Consider the following 20,178-nt stretch of genomic DNA (forward strand, 5'->3'; position numbering starts at 1 on the left):
CACGGCCAGTAGAACAGTCTACAGACCTCTTGGTTATAATTGAAAAGTATGGAAGATCAACACGAGCCACTCCCCAGGGTGACCGGCAGGCTAGCAATGGATGGTTGAGAGGTATGTGCCGCAGAGACAAGAAAGGTGGGAACGGCTTCTCCACCTTTCCACACAAGACAATAGGAAGCACTTTGGGTTTTACCGGGCAGAGGGCGGCTGCCCTCTCCAGGCTGCACTCAGGAAGGCTGAGCTTACCTTGTGATAATAAGATCAGCTTTCTAATCTTTTGCTAAATCGATCACAAAAGAAAGCAAGAATGAGAGACAGAGAGAGAGAGAGAGAGAGGAGAGAGAGAGAGAGAGAAAACAAATTCACATTCTAGACATCTGGTTTTAAAAAAAAAAAAACTTAAACAATAAAATAGGGATTTAAAATGTTCTGATCACAAAATTATTTTCTGTCATAAGCGATCATCCCATACGCTGTCTTGATGATTTTCAGATCAGCTGCGTAATCCAAAAATCATAAATCAAATTAAGATAAACCAAATTCGCAGCAGCAGCAGCAGCATCCTTAAATGAGTTCTAAACAGATGCATGCAGTATGTGGGAATGTGAGTGATGAACACAAGTTGTCCCTGCGGTCCTTGCTCTGACACAGTCACTCCCTGTTTCCGTGGTGTCAGATGGCAGATGACTCCAAGTGCAGGTTGCTAAGCAGAGTGCAGGAAATGCCTACTGTGAAGCCTTCACTCTGACATGTGGGCATGACACCAGGGTTATTACAAGAATGTGCAAACAGAGTTACACCGAGTATCGTTACTCTATTGATAAAACAGCCTGCCAGCCATAGGCAGCTCATGAAATCCTACCCCCTGTATTTATTATTTTTAACACCCTCCCCCTTTCTTAATTTCACAAACACACATTTTGCAGTGACTGTGATCTAGAACTCTGTTGTTTCTCACACATCTGCAGTTACCACTTCCTAGGCTCACTGCTGGGAAAACAGCAGCCAGACACGTCGTTGTCACGTCCAGACACACTGAATAAGGAATACATTCACACTGACAAAAGGACACACTGATCACCCACATGGACACATCTTTGCTGAGATGACTTGTGAAATTACACATCTTCACCGATATGTTACCAGGAGGAGGATTTTCTCTTCATTTCTCACTTGCAGTAGTAGAAATCTGTAATCTAATTAGATGATGTACCAGCCCTCAATATCTGTCAACCAAACGATGTGCAGAAATGTGTAGACTAGCTCTGGCACTCTGTTCAACAGTGTCCCTTTTCCGCTGTCAGCAGTACTGTTGGCCTCTGCTAATATAATTACATTGACTTTTATTCAATTAAGTGCCATCCCTCGCTTTGAAAAAAAAAAGCTACTTTATCAATTGATTCAGGTGTAATGCAATAATAAAGATGAACTCCTGGCAGTACATTAGCTCTGCTGCTCATAACTTCAGTACGCGGGTTCATTCATGGTAGTCGATTTCCATTATGCAACCACAGTTCAAGAGAAATTGATTCTTTTATGTTCATTTCTTAATCTATTTCATTTCTGTTTAATAATCCTCCTAAAATGCCATATGCAAAATATTCCAAGTAGGAACGAGGAGAATGGTCTGTGGAAGATCTAGTGGTTCACTCTCATCAAGAGTGGACTTGGAGACTGTCTAACAAACTCACACAGTCTGGGGTACAAAAAAGGAACAAGGACAAGGAGGGAAAGGCAAGACTGAAATTTTCCCTACCCCTCCAGGAGACAGGGTCCAACCTCCACAGAAGGGGCACAAGGCAGCACTTAGTTTTAACAAAGACCTCTTGTTGGACTTTTAAACAGTCAATCCAGACCATTAACTGTAATAAAACAATGTTCTCAGGAGCTCCAAAGACCTAGGGTTACTAGCCGTTGGAGGAATATTACAAGTTTATTTGGATCATCAAACCTGAAGAGGTGAAAAGAAAGGAAAGAGAAAGAACTCTCACCTACTGACATTCACAAAAGAGGATCCCCAAATGGGAGGGAGCCAGGGAGTATAGGGAGTGTAGGAAGAGGACTCCCCAGTGCAGAAGCTGGTGTCTGTAACGAGTGGGGAAAGGAATCCGTGAAGGAAACAGTGTTGAGTTCTCCAGGCATAGAGATGTTTTTTCTAGAAATAGATGTAGTGTTCTTCATGAATATTTATCTCCAGAAGAAGGAAGAACAGTCATTAACAAAAACCTAGGCTAGAGTCAGAACTTCTTATATTTTGCAAGAACATAAACGGCATGAAAGCTGCTTCTCCATGCTCTGCTTAGGTAGATAATACGGATAAGTCGGGATAAATTCCTCTTACCAAAATCAAAACGACTGGAGCGGAGAGGGAAAATGAGTTTACAGGTAGAAGAGCTGAGGATCTGGCCTCAGTAAATACTGCAGTAACTCATTAAGCCAAAGGTCCAAAATTCAGACCAGGATGGTCACTTCCAAGAACACAAATTAAATCATATTCAACTTTAAAGGTCCTGCAAATCAAGTAGACTACTTTACACACAGGAGATAATTTAAAGTCTATTTATTTGCCTTCAAGAAATAATATGCATGAGTCCTAGACAAATTTTGCCCAAACACACTGAAGGGAAGAAGACAAAAGTGCCCAGCCAAGGAGAATGCAATGCAGTGTTTGAGAAGACAGGGGTGACACCGAAAAGGGTCACTCTGATACTACCAACACCTAGTGAGGTGCAAGACAATGCTACAAACTGGTGCACATAAAAGCCCCGGCACTCAGGCTATGCTTGTAATTGCAAGTGTTTCCTCTGAACTTCTATTCTTTCCACACTGTGAATTTGCCAAAAATCACTCTCAAAAGCAAAAAGAAATAAAGCCTTGGACTGGGGGAAAGGTATCATCAAACCAGATTTCTTCTTTCTCCCTTGAAATGGTGAGTGAAAGCACTCTGACTGGACTACCAGTCTTTTCCTGTTTCTTTGATGAAAACTTTACCATGCAACCACGTTAGACAGGAAATTCACTGAATGCAGCCAAGTCAATGCAAATGCTCTTTCGGGACAGAAAGCCCTGCCTTGGACTTTGCTTTTCTCAAGTCTCCCGTTCCCATTTGTCCAAACACCCAGTTCTGCTTCATGCCATGTTTAGCACAGAAAAATTGAAATTAAAAGCATAAACATTATTTAAAAGGAACGTGTTCTGAGGTTTCAAAGTTGGCTTTGGAACTGTTTGTTTTTTAAAAGAGAAAGTCTGTTTAAAACAGCTAAAAACTGTTTGTTTTAAAAGAAAAACTCGCATGACCAAATCAGAAAAATCAGACAGCAGCAGTCAGAAACTGAAGACCGAATCAAATTAGTGGTTACAAGAAATATTCAGCCTGTTAATCACGTTTGAGCCATTTTAAACTTAGTGAACTGATATAAAATATCTGATAATTAGTAGCAATAGTATTAGTATACTAGTATACATAGCAGATACTGTGTGTGTGTGTGTGTGTGTGTACAAGCATCCTTCTGTGTCCCCAGGGGATTGGTTCCAGGACCTTGCCTGACGAGGACAGCAAACCACACCTGCTCAGGTCCCTTAGGTAGAATGGCCCTGTGTTTGCATATAACCTCCTCCCATAAACTTTATATCAGCTCTAGAGCCCCTGTAATACTTAATGTAATGTAAATACTAAGCAAACACTTGTTCTATTACACTGCTAAGGTCTAATAATGAGAGGATAAGTTTGTACCTGTTCAGGACAGATGTAATTTTTTTCCTGAATATTTTCAATCCGCTGTCACTTGAGTGTGTGGCTGAGGAACCTGTGGAGATGGATAGCCAACTGTCTGTGTTTGAGGGATCATCAACAAGTCCATGAAGATGTGGATTATGAAAAACTATCCAAGGACTTCAAAATTTTTGTACCAAAATAAACTTATCTTTTAATTGCATTTCCATAAACTTTTTGAAGTACTTTCATACATAGGAAGAGGAGGAAGAGGAGAGAGAAATAAATCTGTGTTCAGTCTGGTTAAGTCTAGATTACTACTGGGTGTACTGTGAAATTCTAGGTGTACTGTGGGATTACTGAGTCAGTAATAGTCCTCTACAGAAATGCACACCTGCTACCTACATCCACAGGAATGAAAAATTGAAATCTCTGTCCCTCATTAGTTTTTTCTTTCTATCAGGATTGCTATGCTCCTATCTACTGTACTTAACATTTTTGCATTATCATTTATTAATGGTAGGATGCTTATAGCTGTGCGGATTAAATGACACTGGAGATACTATAAATTTCTACAAAATTTGTAGTTGTTCTATAGGGTATTATTCAAAGATTCTCTCCAGGAGAATCTTTTCATCCAGAAAGAAAATTTAACATAAAATCCTAGTGGCTAACGCTCAAAAGCCCCCCCCCCCCCAATAAAGAAAAACACATTAAAGGCGAGAGATAAAGGCTAAGCAAATTCCTGCAAATTAAAAGTATGAAATTCAGTCATTTCAATCCCTTTCAATATAAAATAAATCATCCATACTGGTCACGCAGACAGTTCCCTCTACATTCAAATTATTCACTTGAAGATAAGCTCCCACCAAACTCTTCGGGGGTTTAGCTAATTTACTGCACAGATACGGCATGTCTGTTGTAATAACAGGTAGGATGTATTGGGGTCGACTATTTATCAGAATTAGACTTCTTTTCTCAATTCACAGTGAATTATGCTGCCTACACGACTCCCCTCTCTCAGAGCCTGCCATCCCCTTATGGCCCCTAATGTGGCAGGCAAACAAAATTGACAGTCTCATCTTGTCAACAAGGGGCGATTCTCCTGAGAGGCCATTTAACTTTGCAGAGGAAGCAATGTATTAATGCGCTTGTCCCAGGAATGTTAATCATCTTCAAGCTTCTGATCTAACTTTGACGTGAACGAAATCACCAAATTTGTTTACTAAATGAATCGTAATATGCTAATAAGAAAGCATGACATATATGGAAAAGCCAAACAGATGGTTTGTTTACTCCACTTTGCAACTTTATAAATGTTGTAACTCTGAAGATGTTAGTGAGAATTATTGGTTTGCTGGCAGAGGCAAATGTGTCTTTCGCATACTAAATCTGGCGCTACAGTTAGAAAACAATTTGTCATTGCAGTGGAATGCATAAAAAATGCTAATGTAGTGATGGTATTTGGGAAGGCAGATTGGTAGATGGAAACTGTGCATGCTGGATGCTCAGGTTAAGTGTGGAATTGCTATCCCCCAGCCCTGTTCCCTAACCATTTTACTTCTGAGTTGTATCTGACACAGGGAGGCTTCTCAAGGGTGCTGATTATTCAGTAGGTACCTGTTGAACCATAACGTGAGACGCGTGTTACACTGCGGACAGGATTATGTTTTCACAGTGTTTGGAATTTTCTCAATCAGGCAGCTCACAGGGTGCTGCATTTAGTATTATTGATAGGTAACGAAAAGCAAAGCCTGGCAACTTTTAAGGATTTACTGCAAATAAATCTGAGCTACAATTCTGAATTTTCTATTTATCGTGGATGAGCTAACCCTCAAGTCTCCCACTCCATGTTTTGTAGTCTGAATTAAATGAAGAGTTTGAAAGATGTAGCTCCAAAATATTAGGAATGACTTCCTCTCTGCATATTCAAATTTATCTACCATGTCAAAATGTGTGTCACACAGATCATCAATCTCTTCCTGAGGCTGCTTTCAAAAGCAGTACTGCGAGTAGTTCATAAGGAAAAAAAAGTTCAAACAGGTTTTATATCTTTAAGACAGTTAGTTTATGATCTTGTTCAAAGATGACATTAGGGATGGATGAGTTCTCCAAGCAAGGAGACAGTATTTGGTAGGAAAAAAAAAATCAGTATTATTATTATTATTTGCGTGTAGAGTTCTTTAGAATGAGCATAATCGAACATACATCTTTGCTTAAATGATCGCTGAAACCTGGAAACTTCAGTTAGGAAACCTGCCGCGCTCCCGTGCTGCTCACAATTCCAATTTCCACAAACATCCAGATGCTTCTGGTGACGTTCCCTGTGCTCCTTTTTCACACTGGTGTGGTTGGAAACTGGACTTCTGCATGAAAGAGGGGCTTGTTTCTCCCGGTGTGAGCAGCCCCCCCAAGGCCCTGGTCCGAGTTTACATATTGAGACTACCGCTAACGGTGTGGGGTTTCTGTGTCTCGCCATACAGTGCAGACCGCTTTACCTGTCTGCAGAAGAGAAATGAGAGCAACGTGATCTAAAGAAACCACCGCGTTGCTGCTCAAGGATCACTTCGGAGCAAGAAACATTAGCAGTCGTCCCAGCCTGGCGCTTATATCTCATCTGAAACATCTCCTCATTTCTGACCAACAAAGAAAATTTCAATAAAGTACTTTTACTGGTTTAACAACAGTGAGCTCCTGGGATTGGCAAAGTGCTAAGCCTTTTCCGAGGAGAGAAGAAATCAGCAGCTCAAATATAATTAACCTTCCATTCTCAATGCAAACTGCCACGCACAGGAGCTCTGCAGTCTATTAGCGAAGTTATAATGGCCAACAGGCAGAAGCAAAATTGGTCAAAAAGTTGGCTGCTGCTGTCATATTTTTGGAATTATGATTAATGGCACTAATAATGTGGATGATTACTGATATGTGTATCTCCAGCAGTTTATCATATTGCTCTGGCTGCCTACGTCCACAATAAACAGGATGCTATCATTTACCTCCTTATTGAAGGCAATCCTTCCCTTGAAGGGGCAGATTCTAATTACTTCGTAATGTTTTATGTCTTAAACATTTTGCAGCTCTGGACCTTGCCAACTGCTTCGTGTCTACCATTGATTAATTACTGAATGTTTAATCAAAATTTAGAACCTAATGTAGTCATTTATGAGCACGCCACAGTGCCAAAGCAGTTAGGCTGTGCTCCCGAGTTTGGAGAGTGTTGGGTTCAAAATCAAATCCCAGTCAGGCGTGAGGATCCAAGAATCTCACCTTAGGTGCTGTGAGGTTGCCAATTCCATCTCTGCTGATGGATGGGAGGGGATCTGAGTATAGGGCAAACAGCATCTCTCTCCTCTCCCTCCTTTTTCTCCAGTTCCCTGGGCAGGAGAGCTCCCCTGCTGGCTCTTTCTGAGGACAAGGAAGTCCTCGTGAGTAACCGTCATGAACACATAGTTTCGAAGCGGTTAAACAAGTGAAAAATAATTTGCTGGGACAAATACATGCGTTTTTTTTTTTAATGTGGATTTTTTATGGTACTGTCATACAACCATTCACCGTTGAAGTTAAGTGTTTTTTTAATACCATTACTGAACTGCTGAAATGGATGCTAATATAGCTTGGAGTGCTAATGTCAAGTCTTGGTAATAAAAAAGACAGACTGCTGAATGAAATAATTTCAAGGAAAAAATAGAACAAAAGTGCTCTCTCTCTCTTGCTCTCCACTTTTATTGAATTGGGACTGACTGAGCCAATTGCTTTAGAAGTCTGTAAAACACAATTACTAGTGAGTGGACTGACCCACCAGTGCCCCCTCAGTGACAGAGCCGGCTGCACAGGCGGCGGAGTCGGAGCTGCTGCCCCATGCCGGCCCTCAGCCCTGACAGGCTTCCTTCCGAAGGCCTGCTGCTCTCCCTGCCCTGGTCTGTCCCTTCCACTTACAAAATCTTGTTATTTCCCATCAGCATGATAAAGTAACTTCATGGATCACTCTCCAAGATGGAGATGTCAGTTCAAGCAATTAAGGAGGATGTGTCTTTTGATACTGTTATTTATGTGGGTGTTTATGTATAAACACACAGATACATTATATGGGTGCATTTAGATTAGAAGGTTAGCATAAGTTTTGAGTGGCTGATAATAATTCAGATTGACATATGCAATGACAAAATTGAGGCATCACAATGTATGTTCTGTTAGAAAGATTCTGCTTTCTCTTTTCTTTCCTAAAGTCAAGTCAAAATTAGAGTAAGCAACAAAAAGAATTAAACTGGATGTGGGTAACATTTTTCCCCCTAGTTAATAAAAGAAGTAATAAACTCCATAAAGTACTAGAGTTAAGATCACTAACACTTCAGGCAGAACAGCTTTTTACCAGGAATTTACAACTCCTGTTTTAATTCAAGCAGCTTCGCATTAGGACATAAAATCTAGGTATTTTTAGAAGTGGAGTTTTATGAGAAATAACTAAAGAAAAATTGTCCTTTCCTAAAAAATCTTCTTTCCTCCTCTGATTTAACTAACCTGCCCCCTCCACCAACACACACACACACACACACATGCACACACACACATCTTGGCACTCAGGAATCAAAGTTACCAAATCCCTTTTTTATGACATTGCAATTTTTTGGCAAGCGTAAACTCCTTTCATATTCTGCCACATTCATTTATTTGAAGCTCCTGAAAATCTTATGGCAAAAACACTAAATTATTTCTGAGAAGGCTTAAAAGAAAAAAAGACTTTATAGCTGAACTTTAAGTTTAAACAGAGAAAGAGGAGTCTCCCCTCCCATTAGCAAACAACCAATGATCATGTACAGCAAGAGAGCTGCAGGAGTCTCATCCAAGAGAGAATGGATCTCACCCAGTTGCCTCAGTGAGTGCCAGTGCACGTGTGCAGTCTATACCCCCCTTTCTAGACAACGGTATGTGTTTTCCCAAAGAAAAGATTATCCCTCAAAACAAGTTCCTCAAATGAGTGATTTGTGAGACAGTGAAGTCTACCAGAGGGGCAGACAGATTGTAACAGACCTGATGGAAGTGGAAATGAGGGAGACAACCCACTCAAAGTGGTGCCACCAAGAAAGATACGACCTGTGCACTCAGACTGTGAATTCTGCTCTAAGTGACATTTTGGGGGTGGTGGTGGTGGATGAATTTGCAAGATAATGCTGGCATAAGAAATAGCTTGTTAGTTTCTATGGACAGTAAAAATAAGGGCTGCACTGGGCGTTGCGCAGTGCATTAAGATGCCACTTGGGACACCAGCATCCCATACAGGCATGGCAGTTCAAGCCCCAGTACCTCTGATTCCCATCCAGCGGCCTGCTAATGCATCCTGGGAAGCAGCAGATGACGGCCAGAATACCTGGGCCCCTGCCACTCCCGTGGGGAAGACTGAACTGGAGATCCCAGCTCCTGGCTTTAGCTGGCCCAGCCCTGGCTGTCGCAGGCTTTTGGGGAGTGAAACAGCAGATGCAAGATTTCTCTGTCCGTGTCTCTTTCCTGCTTTCTCTATCTGCTGTTCTGCTTTCCAAGCAGATGAAAATAAATAAACATTAGAAAAGTAAGGAATGGGGGTTATACAGCCATAGGAGACTAAATCAATAGAAATTTGTAAAAATCTCTTTGCATCATGAAAGGGAAATCATTCGTCAGCCATTAAGCTTTGTTGTCTATGTGGTGCACAGTTTCGAAGACTGGTGTGGCTCTTGTCGTGGAGGAGTGAAAGGTCAGTAGGGGCTTAAATGAGCTTGTCTTGCATCCAGCTGGGCCAGCAGGAGGTCATTAGCAAGATCCGAGGCTCACTTTAGGCCTGACAGAGTCTCTCCCCATGATACAAGGAGACCGTTTTGCTCATTGCTCTTCTCTCAGTGTATAAAAAGAACCCCAGGGACAGGAGTGACACTGAAGTTTATCTTACTACCAAAGTTTTGCTTGAGGAGGACACAACTAGCAATTACTCAGGAGGGGGATTTATTTTGTTTGCTTGCTTTTGATGGAAAGTAATGGAGATAAGTACAAAAGGCCTATTGATCTGCCGGCTCTATTGTGAAACCAAGTAGAGCAATGGGGAGAAAATCTCTTCCTTAGCTTAAAAATCAGACGACCTGCACCACTTCACTTTATACAAGAATCTTGGAAAGGGAGAGGTGCAGTTTGATTGGCAAAAAATATAGGAAATGAAACAGCTGGTGCCTTCTAATGCTCTCCTCTCATCGTTGGAGAGGATTATCACACTGTATTTGACAGCTAATTATATTAGGGCAAATATACTAATAGTTATCTCGAATTGGTGCTAAGTGGCTTGTTTCTTGGAGGTGAAACCTGGTGAAACCATGTGTATTTATTGAAAAGCTTTCTGCAGAAAAGTTCTTTATAAGTTTCCAAACACAGAGAATGATGGAAAAAAAATGGATGTTGCTTGCTTGAAGAGGTGACAACAGGAGGCAGGTAGCATGTTTTCGCACCTTCACCTCTCTTGTTAATGTATGCAGTGGCTCTTCAGAGGTAGCTCATGTTAATTTATTCCTGCACACCTGTACAGGGCTGGAAGTCAGGTAATAAGACAAGTAAAAACCATACATCTCTGCTTTTCAGCTACAGCTACCCAGAGGCCTATACAGGAGCAAAATTAGTTCTGGAGACATCAGCAGGTTTTAATAAACCAAATACAGATGTCTTACTCCATACAAATCAAGAAGTTTACATGTTTAAATCTGGACTGATTTAACCAGCAATCAAATAGAAGCTTCACACTTGGCACCAATTGTTGCCTCATATTTATTTATAAGTCACACTAAGCAAATATTATTTTGTTAAAACTTATTCATGTGGCTGAATCACCTTTCCCACACCTTGCAGATCAAATGTACATGCCTACCTTCCCAATAAAATTTAAGACAAACCTGGACAGTTATGGGCACTAGCTGGAGAAGAGAGGAACAAGGCTGGTGAAACTCATGAAGGATGAAAAACAGAGAACTACAGCTTTCTGAACAGATTGGTGAGTTCCAAACATAAAATCCTCATTTTAAATGAGTTTTAGAACTGCCGACCACTATAATTGATACAAACAGAACTTGACATACTAGGAAGTGATAAGGAATATTAGGGAACAATGGGGTGTTTGTTTTATTTCCCTTGAATAAAAAATCCAAACATACTTTATAAAGGGTCTTCCCTTAAATACAGGCGATCCACAGCAATCAGCCCTCTTCTGGATCAAATTCCATTCAGAGGATGAGAAACGTATAATGGTCAACTAAGCCCACCTAATTCTGACCATGATCTTGTCCTCAAAAAAAAAAAAAAAAAAAAAAAAAGTGTCTTTTACGAAGACTGTAGGTTCCAGGCCAGTCATCCTTCTGCCCAGGGAGTACTTCATGTATTTCCCAGGACCGCGTGCCTGCAGCCTGTTCCCTGACAGAATGGCATCTCAGCAGTGGAGCAGTTAGGGGATTAACCAGGGACCTAACCGAGCCCTAGACCCGAACTAAACCTACATGAGGTTCCCAGGATACACCTGAACACTGCAGCCATCCTCTTGCTCCCAGAGTTCGCTACAGAGATTATTTACAATTCGCTTCTATCACTCTGAGAATGGAGATGGCTCTGACAGCTACCTGGTGAGTGGGACAACTCGGACTTTGTTCCTTCGCTTGCTCTTTGTCCTTATGTGCATTGGTCCTCTTGGCTGCTGATTGATTAACGCTCATTTACAACCACAGAGAAAGGACACCTCTGACCCTACTGCTTCGCATCCTCAGCCCTAACGAACCTTGCCAGTGCCTTTCTCTCTGCCCTGTCACTTTAGACAAAGCACACTCTGCTTTCCCAACAAGTCTGCAACTTGATCTAATAAACTGTAGCAGGACCAAAAGCAAAGACCCAGGACGCTCTGATCACGAGCTGCTGAACTTACAATCCAGCGTTTAACTTCTTTTTACTTCCACCTTACTAACATGCCTCTCTGGAGACCAAAAATGCAACTCCCTCACGTATAACCATCCTGGAAGGAGCCCAGGGAGGCCTGTGTCTAACTCCCCTAAGGTGCTGCAATGCTGGAGATGAGAAGGCTGCTTTGACATGCACAAGGGAGACAGCGAAATTCTGGGAGCTTTATCTCAGGCAGCCTAGAAACGCCTGCAGCCCTACACTTTTCAGTCCCCACTCAGAATCCACTCTATTTGCACAGGGAAGACCCCGTAGAGTCAGAGGTGAATGAGACTCTGGGGAGAGGAAGGTACGGGCCTCAGGGCAGCAGGACCAGAGAGACACACTTAGGGTTTCTGGCTGGGAAGGCTGTTGGCTCAAGAGGAAGGTTGACAAAACTTATCTTCGTTTCATAGGGCGCTGAAGAGGCAAAAACTGGATGTAAACTTCCTGGCTTGTGCCTAACACATTAGAGGTGAAGAAACAGCAGAAGGGACATCGAAGGGACAGATCAGGGATGGGATCCAAGAGGATTTGTGAATAAGGAGTCACTCACAGGTTCACATCTGTCGATGAAATGATGACAAAAGGAAGACACAGGGGTGCACCTGTGTGTCACAGTCCACCCTGCTGAGACAGAGACTGTACCCCACTAGCAGCACTGTTGCTAGGTATGGGTAGTAGCGAAAATCACATCATGATATTAATTCAAGTCAGAGACTCAACAAGAAGAAATATTTTTCTTTTGAGGAAATGAAAGATGTCAAAATCAAAGCATGAAGAGTTTCTGTCAAGTTTTTAACCTGGGGTCAAAAGAGCTGTGTATTTTTTTAAGAAGGAAAATTTCAAGTGTGAATCAAAAAAGTTTCATTTCACAATCTTTTTTCAATTAGCTTTTCTTCATTTATCAAGAAAAAACTCTGAAATTAAAAAAAAATCAGGTATGATATGATGTTTTGCACCAATGAAATGTATCAACTGTTTGCTGAAGTTTGCTATCATTTGTGTGACTGAACACACCTGGGACCCATCTGTGCTACCTGGACATTGGTCTCAACTTCTACACGGATGGCCATTTGCCAAAGTCTGACTCCTTAGAATACAAACAGAGGCTGATATATTCTTCTACTGTCAATAAACATTTTTCTTCAGACAAAGCAACAGTCCCTCACCACCTTCTGCAGGAGGACGTAAACACCCCCACACGCGTGCTTTCTTGCAGTCTGACACAAAGGAAAGCACGGAGTTTCAGGCGTGCAGCCTTTTGGTCCTATAGCTATTTATTCCAGTGTTATGACTTGCAGTACTTTCAGCAAACGAACTAAAACTGTGATAGGAATTCATGCAAATAAGCTTAAATTTTGGCTTGTCTTCAAACACTCCATTTCCATAAATATTGTATGCAGGTTTTCATGAGTCTTTTATTTTTGTTAAAAAAAATCTAATGCATTAACCTCATTATCACTAGTGCACTATTTCAAATTTAAAAGAATATTACTCACAAGCTTGGGGGAGGCTGAGTACAGTACTGCATTTTATTATTGAAAGTGTAGCTATCTTATCTGATGTATTCAACGACTATCAGGGACAAGTTGGAACTGAAAACAACTTTGTGACTGTAAACCATTTTTACAGAAGAAGGTAAACAGGGGTGGGGAAAGCATTGGGAAGATAGCATTCTTCTCAGAGCACATTTTAAGTTGTGAAAGAAAGTCACTTATTTTTCTTAGACATTTTTCTTTTCATAGAATGGGTCCCTTTTACTTCAGTGGAAAGGAAAAAGGTATTTTTAAAACTTAAACTTAAAAAAGGACTGATTTTTCAAATATGAAGGCCAACACAGAATCGTCAAAAGAGTAGTCACTCAGGGGTACCCTCACTACATGCCACTTTGTCAAACCGTTGTACCCAGCTGATGACCACTAGTCTTTGGGTGGTATTTATTTGAAAACTCTCTATTTTTAATTAGTTTCTTCCACATAGATTGATTTTTTTGACCATGTAATAAAGTTTTCTCTGAACATATTTTAAAAAGCCAATGTAGAAATAAAAACCACATCTGGTAAAATGGAAAAACTACCTGGTGTGTGGGCTGAGTCGGGCTGGTGTACTCCGGAGAAGATGTGCTCCCGAGCTCATCCCTGTGAGTGCAGGATAACCATTACCCACCGCGGGCCACCTTGCCTCAGTCCATTTATATTACCTTTTCTTCAGGATTAATAACAAACATCGGAGGTTTAGAACCAGCTGCTTCTGTTTAAGCCTGACCGTTTCAGAGCTGCAGTTACATAGCAAGGCTGTGATGTCATCTGAAGGCTGGACCTAATAGATTCTAACTGATCCTGAACGTATATGCACACGTGCCCTTCTGAGAGGGATGCGCATGGTGGACTGCATCTCAGAGATGTGTTCAAAGATGCTGTGAAGTTAAAAAAGAAACCCACACCACCACACCCTTTCCCCACAGCAACAATTACTCTGGTCCCATTTCCTTGGGATATTTCCATGACTCTTAAAGAATGCAAGGACACACTGTACACTCATGTAAGCAATGATAACATTTCTGGTTATACCTACGGAGATGCAGGCTGTCTCGATGTCCTGGACCTATGGTTCTTTCCATCCGTAAATTTCTGTTTCTATATTGGATAAATATGTGTGTATGAAGATAATATATTGATTTAATTAAAAAGCCACAAGGCAAAGCAGAAATATATTTTATATATATATATAAATATATAAAAAACAGAAGCTGCGGCTTCTAAGTGAAGATCATGGGAAAGCAGGGAATTGTGTACATAGTTAATTGGTTCACACCTAGATGCATGGAAACACATACTTACACACACATGTACACAGCACACAGAGAAACATGGCGTGCATGACTGGGTAAATGGCGGATGACTCTGCATGCTTAATCATAGCAAGCACCAACAGCAACGACCCTTCGTAAGCAAGCAGCTGAGTTATCACATGGTCACTGTGCATCAGAAACATCTCAGTTGGATTTTTCAGATGTGAAATCCAACATGACTGAAACTGGCACCGCCCCCCACCCCCCAGCAGGAGCAGCCAATGGAGATTTACTGACCTGTCTCTGCTTCGGCGAGAGGGGAAGGCGGCGTTGCAGCCAGCCACCGTGCACACGTGCATCTCTTTTAAGTGAACGTTTCTGTAGTGAAGCTTCACGCTGTAGGAGCTTTTGAAACTCTTCTTGCACACATAACAGATTTTGGGGTCTGGGCTAGAACACAGGTCCCCTTCTGGGGAGAACTTCTGAGGGCTGCCATAATTCAGAGACGATGTAAAACTGTCGTGCAGGGCAGCCATGCTGGCCCCGCCACCGTTGTACAGTCCATACTGGCTCATGTAAAACATGTCGTACGTGGGGTCTGTGAATTCTTCCTTCACCTTGATGACGTCCTGGTGGGAGGGCTCACTGTGGTTCTCATCGGGCCTCTCACTGTTCATCAGGACTTTTTCGCTCACCTCACTATGAATGTGCTCATCCCCCTCCATGGACTCCTCGCCTAGTTTGGGCTCCGAAGACTCAGACTCATTTTCATAGTCTCGCTCGGGCTCCTGGTCCTCCGAAGTCATGCTGTCGGCCCTTCTGATTTCAGTCCTTGAAATGCACCGGGTCCTGTTATGCTTAGAAAAGTCCTTCACAGACATGCCTGGGCTCATCTCCTCCTGGGAATGGCAATGATTGTCATGGCTCATGTCGTTGACCACAGCGCCACCATCATTGGGGTCATCGTCTTCGTCGTCAAACTCGTCGGCCGTGTCAATGATTTCCTTCTCGATCTTCACAGGCATGCTTGACTTCCTGGGCTTTTTCTTGGGTGCCAGGTCGGCACTGGGCTCATGGGTGGCCATCATCACTGCTGGCACTACTGGCTCAGAGGGTGGTGGGGGGTGCTGCTCTATGGTACCGCTGGTTGGAATGATGGGGCTGGTTGGGAGGGAGGTTGGAGGACTCACCATTTCCCCAGGAGTGAGTAAACTTCTATAAAATGGAGGAACTGGTTGTACAGTCTTTAGCCCAGAAAATACCAGCTGGCTAGGGAGAGGATTCTGTAAGACTGGGTCTAGTGGGGGAGTGGTGAAGCCCATCGGGGGCCGGCCAGGGCTTGTGAGGGTGAGATTTGATTTTGTACTTGCTATGACAGGGGTGGCAGCTCCCGACGTGGCACGGATCAAATCCTTGTCTCGGTTGTTCCTTAACATAGGCATGTGAAGGCGGGGGTTGGGGTTTGCACTGTGGCGATTACGGCTTCGGAGAGAGCTGAAGACCATGTTGCAACCTTCGATGGTGCATCGGTGTTTGATCTTCAGGTGAACAGCATTATAATGAATTTTCAGAGTACCTTTGTCGTAGAATGTCTTCCCACACGCATTACAGAACACTCTTCCTTTCCTGGAGGCCGACCCCATCCTTCTCATTCGGTGAATCCGGAAGGAGCTTTTTGGGTGTTCAGTTTTGGACAGATCGCTGACTGGGGCAGAATTCTGAATGGGGGAGACGCAGGCTGGCTCGGTTTTGGGCTCCACGTTAGTGATGCTGGTCAGGGCATTTCTGTTGGGCGTTTGATCATTCTTATAAGGTGTGGGAGATACTTCGGATTCGCTGCTCTCATTATATTCGTTCTGGGTTGACAGGCTGGGCTCCCTCAGCCGCAGTCCTGGTTGTTCCAACAGGAGCCCATTCGGAGGCAACCCCAGCAGAGGGGCTGACACAGGGTTTATGTACTGGAATGGAAGCAGAAATGCAAGGCTATTGGGGATGTTTTCGAAGTGATGAATGCTGGAAGGATTGCTGTTCTCTAAGTGAGCGAGGAGGCTGGGGCTCCTGGTGCGATTATTGCTCTCAATGAAAGTCCTTATGTCTGAGTCTGTCTTTGAAGACGGCACAGCCACGGCCTGCCCTTCTTTCTCCTGAATTGCCATCAGCTCCACGATGGATTTGGTTTCTCCAAACCGCAGAAACTGCTGAAGGGTGATGATTTCCTCTTCTCGAGACATGATGGCCCAGCGGTCCAGCACCTTGCCGGCAGCATCCTACAGGCCACATCAAAGAAACAACAAAGACAAACACAAAAACTTATTGATTGTGCATAATTATTCATGCAACTGAAGGTGCTCTGTCTGCTCACGAAGCACTGAGAGCGGGAGCAGAAAACAACATGCAAGCTCTGTTAATAAAAGTCAACCCACAAAGCAAACTTTTCTGCCATGCAAATGTAGTAATTAGAGTCACAGTTAGAGAAACAGATTGAGTTTAATAATGTCAAAGCAAACACAATGGAGACCACTGGGGCTCTGTGATCCACAATGCCTTCAGTACTGCTATTTTAACAACAATGATCTATATACTATGCAACTATTTAGCATATATTAGTATAAGACGTGAACTCTTGCTGTGCAACCCAGTATAAATGCAAAAAAAAAAAAATGGTACCTTAATCCTTATTACACAGTGACACCATAGGAAGGAATTAAGTGCATTTTGTAAAATTTACTTCTTCAACACAAGCAGACATGATACTGGATTCAGTGTTGAAAAGTCCTTTAAATAGGAGTTATGTGAATTTCTGAATCAAAAAGATGAATAAAGTAGCATTACCCCCTCAGACTCCCAAAACCAAGCTGCATCTTTTCTCTTTTACATGGCTATATTTTAGTACCATTTAACAGTAGGCACTCATAAAGCAGAACAAGAACAACATCACGTGTAAAAAGTAATTGTACTTTTCCTCAAAACTTCTTGAAATCCTATGATTCAAAGCCTTTGGTAGACTGAAAGTAGTCGACATTTTATGATCTTGTTATCAGTGACAGTCACAGATATGTGAAAAGTAAACATGTGATGGGTTTAGATAGAATAAATGTGTGAAAAGTTGTCTCAGCATCCTCCTCTGATAGCCAAGGGAGTCCATGGAGACTACGCATCAGTAATCACCAGACTATGTGTTGTTAAATATACATTAAAAAGCATTCACACTTTCATTTTTGCTAGTAACTATGAGATTTGCCTGGAGGTAGGACTTAAAAATCCTGCACTATAATGTCAGGCAGTCCACTTCAGCATGGATCGAGAGAAATCTATTCACTGCAATAATGACTCCATGATTTTCCAGGGCACCAGGACAAGACACGTTGCAATCCTCTGTGAGTGACACCGGCTCCAATGCTGACCATCAATTTAAGAAAGCATAAAACCAAAATGTCAAGACACTTATCAGTTACAAAGAGGAAAAATCACAATTGTACAACAGAGATCCTAAGAATCAGAGAACCTAAGAATCAAAGATTCAGATTTAACATGACTGGTGGGAGTCACAGTGACACCATGGACCTCATGATGAGTCCCAGAGAGGGACACTTCAGTACTTAGGTGGCACAGTCCTCGAGAGTTTACAACCTCCTGCTAATCAGGATAGAACATGAGGCAAACCAAAATGGAGGGACATTCTACAGAACAGTGGATAGTATCCTTCAAAGCATAAAGGGACGGAAAGATTGTTTTTAAAATAAACAATAGTAACAGATAAGAGTGGCTAAGAAGACATAACTGTGTGATCCTAGACCAGAAAAAGTAAATCGGTGGGAAAACTGGCAAAAATTTGAACAGGGTCTCCAGATTAGGTGATAGCACTGTGTCAATCATGGTTTCCCAATTTTGGGATGGGCATCTGGTGCAGTGGTAATGTTACCACTTGAGACAGCCGCTTCCCATGTCAGAATGCCTGGGCTTGAGTCTCAGCTTCACTTCCAGTTCAGTCCTTGCTAATTCATGCCCTGGGAGACAGCAGATTACAACCCAAGTACTTGTGTCCCTGCTGCCAGATGGAGTTCTGGGCTCCTGGCTTCAGCCTGGCCATTGCATGCACGTGGGGTGCAACCCAATGGATGCAAGATCTCTCTCGGTCTATCTCTGTGCCCCTCTCCATCTGCTCTTTAAATAAAGATGAAAATAAATACATATTTAAAAACATTCAAAGAAAAGTGGAATTAAAAGATAAGCTTATAAAAATAATTCCTGGTTCTAACATTTCTGAGTGTGTAAGATGTTATACTAGTGGAGGAAGCAGGATGTGGGATTTAAGGGACAGCACTATTTCTGCCATGGCAAAGTCTCTCTTCAGCCCTTGGATAGAAAATTCCCTCTGGGCCACAGTAATATGGTTTAATGAATGCAGTTGGTTTGATTCAGTGGATATTTGTTATTTATTTGAATGATTTTTTTTTCCATAAAAAGCAGCTCTGACATATACATGGCCATTCTTCATAAGTTTCATGCATGCCAGTATCCTTCCTCCTCCTGTAGATAAAGTTGGTCTGCAGAAGAGATATTTTTGCACAACTGTGTGCAGAGGACAGTCACATCATGATGTCAGTACACAGCAACACCAGATGATTCCAGAATCCTGCAATTGCCATTTTTGAGTAGGGGGATGTTGGTGTTATAGGTCAACAGAGAAGTGTGTTGTGATTTTATAGATGGTATCTCACTGGAAACCCATCAAAGCTCCTAATACTCTACAAGGCATTTAGCAGATGAGAAATCAGAGGTGAAGAAAAGTAAGACGGCTTGCCAGGGTGTTCACTGGGGGTCTGGATCCTGAGCCCTGAAATTCTAACCCTCAGTTCATGCAGTGTCTCCTTGCTTTGTGATGGCAAGGATTTGAGCTTGTTCTCTGGAGCACTGGGATCTCCTCTCTATACCATCTTTTACCATCAAATCTACTCGTGATTGTTCTGACATGATGTTTTCACTATGCATTGTTTCTCGGGCAGAACCTCTGCACACAGCTGTGCAAAAATATCTCTTCTGCAGACCAACTTTATCTACAGGAGGAGGAAGGATACTGGCATGCATGAACCTTATGAAGAATAGCCATGTATGTGTCAGAGCCGCTTTTTCTGAAAAAAAAAAAAAAAAAAAAAAAAAAAAAAAAAACCATTCAAATAAATAACAAATATCCACTGAATCAAACCAACTGTAATGATTAAATCATATTACGGTGGCCCAGAGGGAACTGACTGAGCAATGCAGTCATCTTTTCCCCATGTTCTTCACAGGTAGCCTGCACCTAAATCTGCGTGTCAATGATGTACATACACATCTGGCAGCCTCTGGTATTACAGTGAGCCTAGAAACCACAGCAACCGATCAGACCCACCCAAGGCATCTCATGCCATCATCCTCCTGTTCCCTTTCCCAACAGTCCACCACTGTCCCATATGGTTTCTCTTTCCTCCTGGCCCATCACAATGCCTGTTGCTATTTCTGAAACCACGGCCTTTCAGATCATCTCTTAGTCCCGAGGAGCTGCCTCTGCTAGAACGGAGACTGTTTCATTAAACCACTTACTTCTGGTGTAAGAGGCCCAGATAAGCAAGATTTAGAACTTTGCTAACAGACTGATTTACAAGAGAGGTAACAGAGGTAGCAGTTTGTACTCATAAAGCATCCAACTCAACATATTTGCAGAGAATTGTGCTTCAGAACAGGACAATTATCTACAACC

The 20,178-nt window shown here is 42.3% G+C and overlaps 1 protein-coding gene across 39 annotated transcripts in view; it reads right to left on the reverse strand.

Annotated features, from left to right (window-relative positions):
• BNC2 (basonuclin zinc finger protein 2) overlaps positions 1 to 20,178 on the reverse strand; it is a 462,557-nt gene that overhangs the window by 11,213 nt on the left and 431,166 nt on the right. For 13 of the 39 annotated variants that reach the window (XM_051857628.2, XM_070052520.1, XM_051857680.2 and 10 more), the window contains 3 exons: positions 14,736 to 16,705; positions 14,222 to 14,283; positions 13,725 to 13,785 (listed from right to left, as the gene is read on the reverse strand). In XM_051857628.2, the coding sequence (XP_051713588.2) occupies positions 13,725 to 13,785; positions 14,222 to 14,283; positions 14,736 to 16,705 (2,093 nt within the window). Of the gene's footprint in view, positions 1 to 246; positions 281 to 13,724; positions 13,786 to 14,217; positions 14,284 to 14,735; positions 16,706 to 20,178 lie in introns of all 39 variants that reach the window. The other 26 variants (XM_070052561.1, XM_070052555.1, XM_070052578.1 and 23 more) reach the window with 11 other exon arrangements.

This window comes from Oryctolagus cuniculus, chromosome 1, assembly GCF_964237555.1.
Source record: "Oryctolagus cuniculus chromosome 1, mOryCun1.1, whole genome shotgun sequence".
Taxonomy (NCBI): domain Eukaryota; kingdom Metazoa; phylum Chordata; class Mammalia; order Lagomorpha; family Leporidae; genus Oryctolagus; species Oryctolagus cuniculus.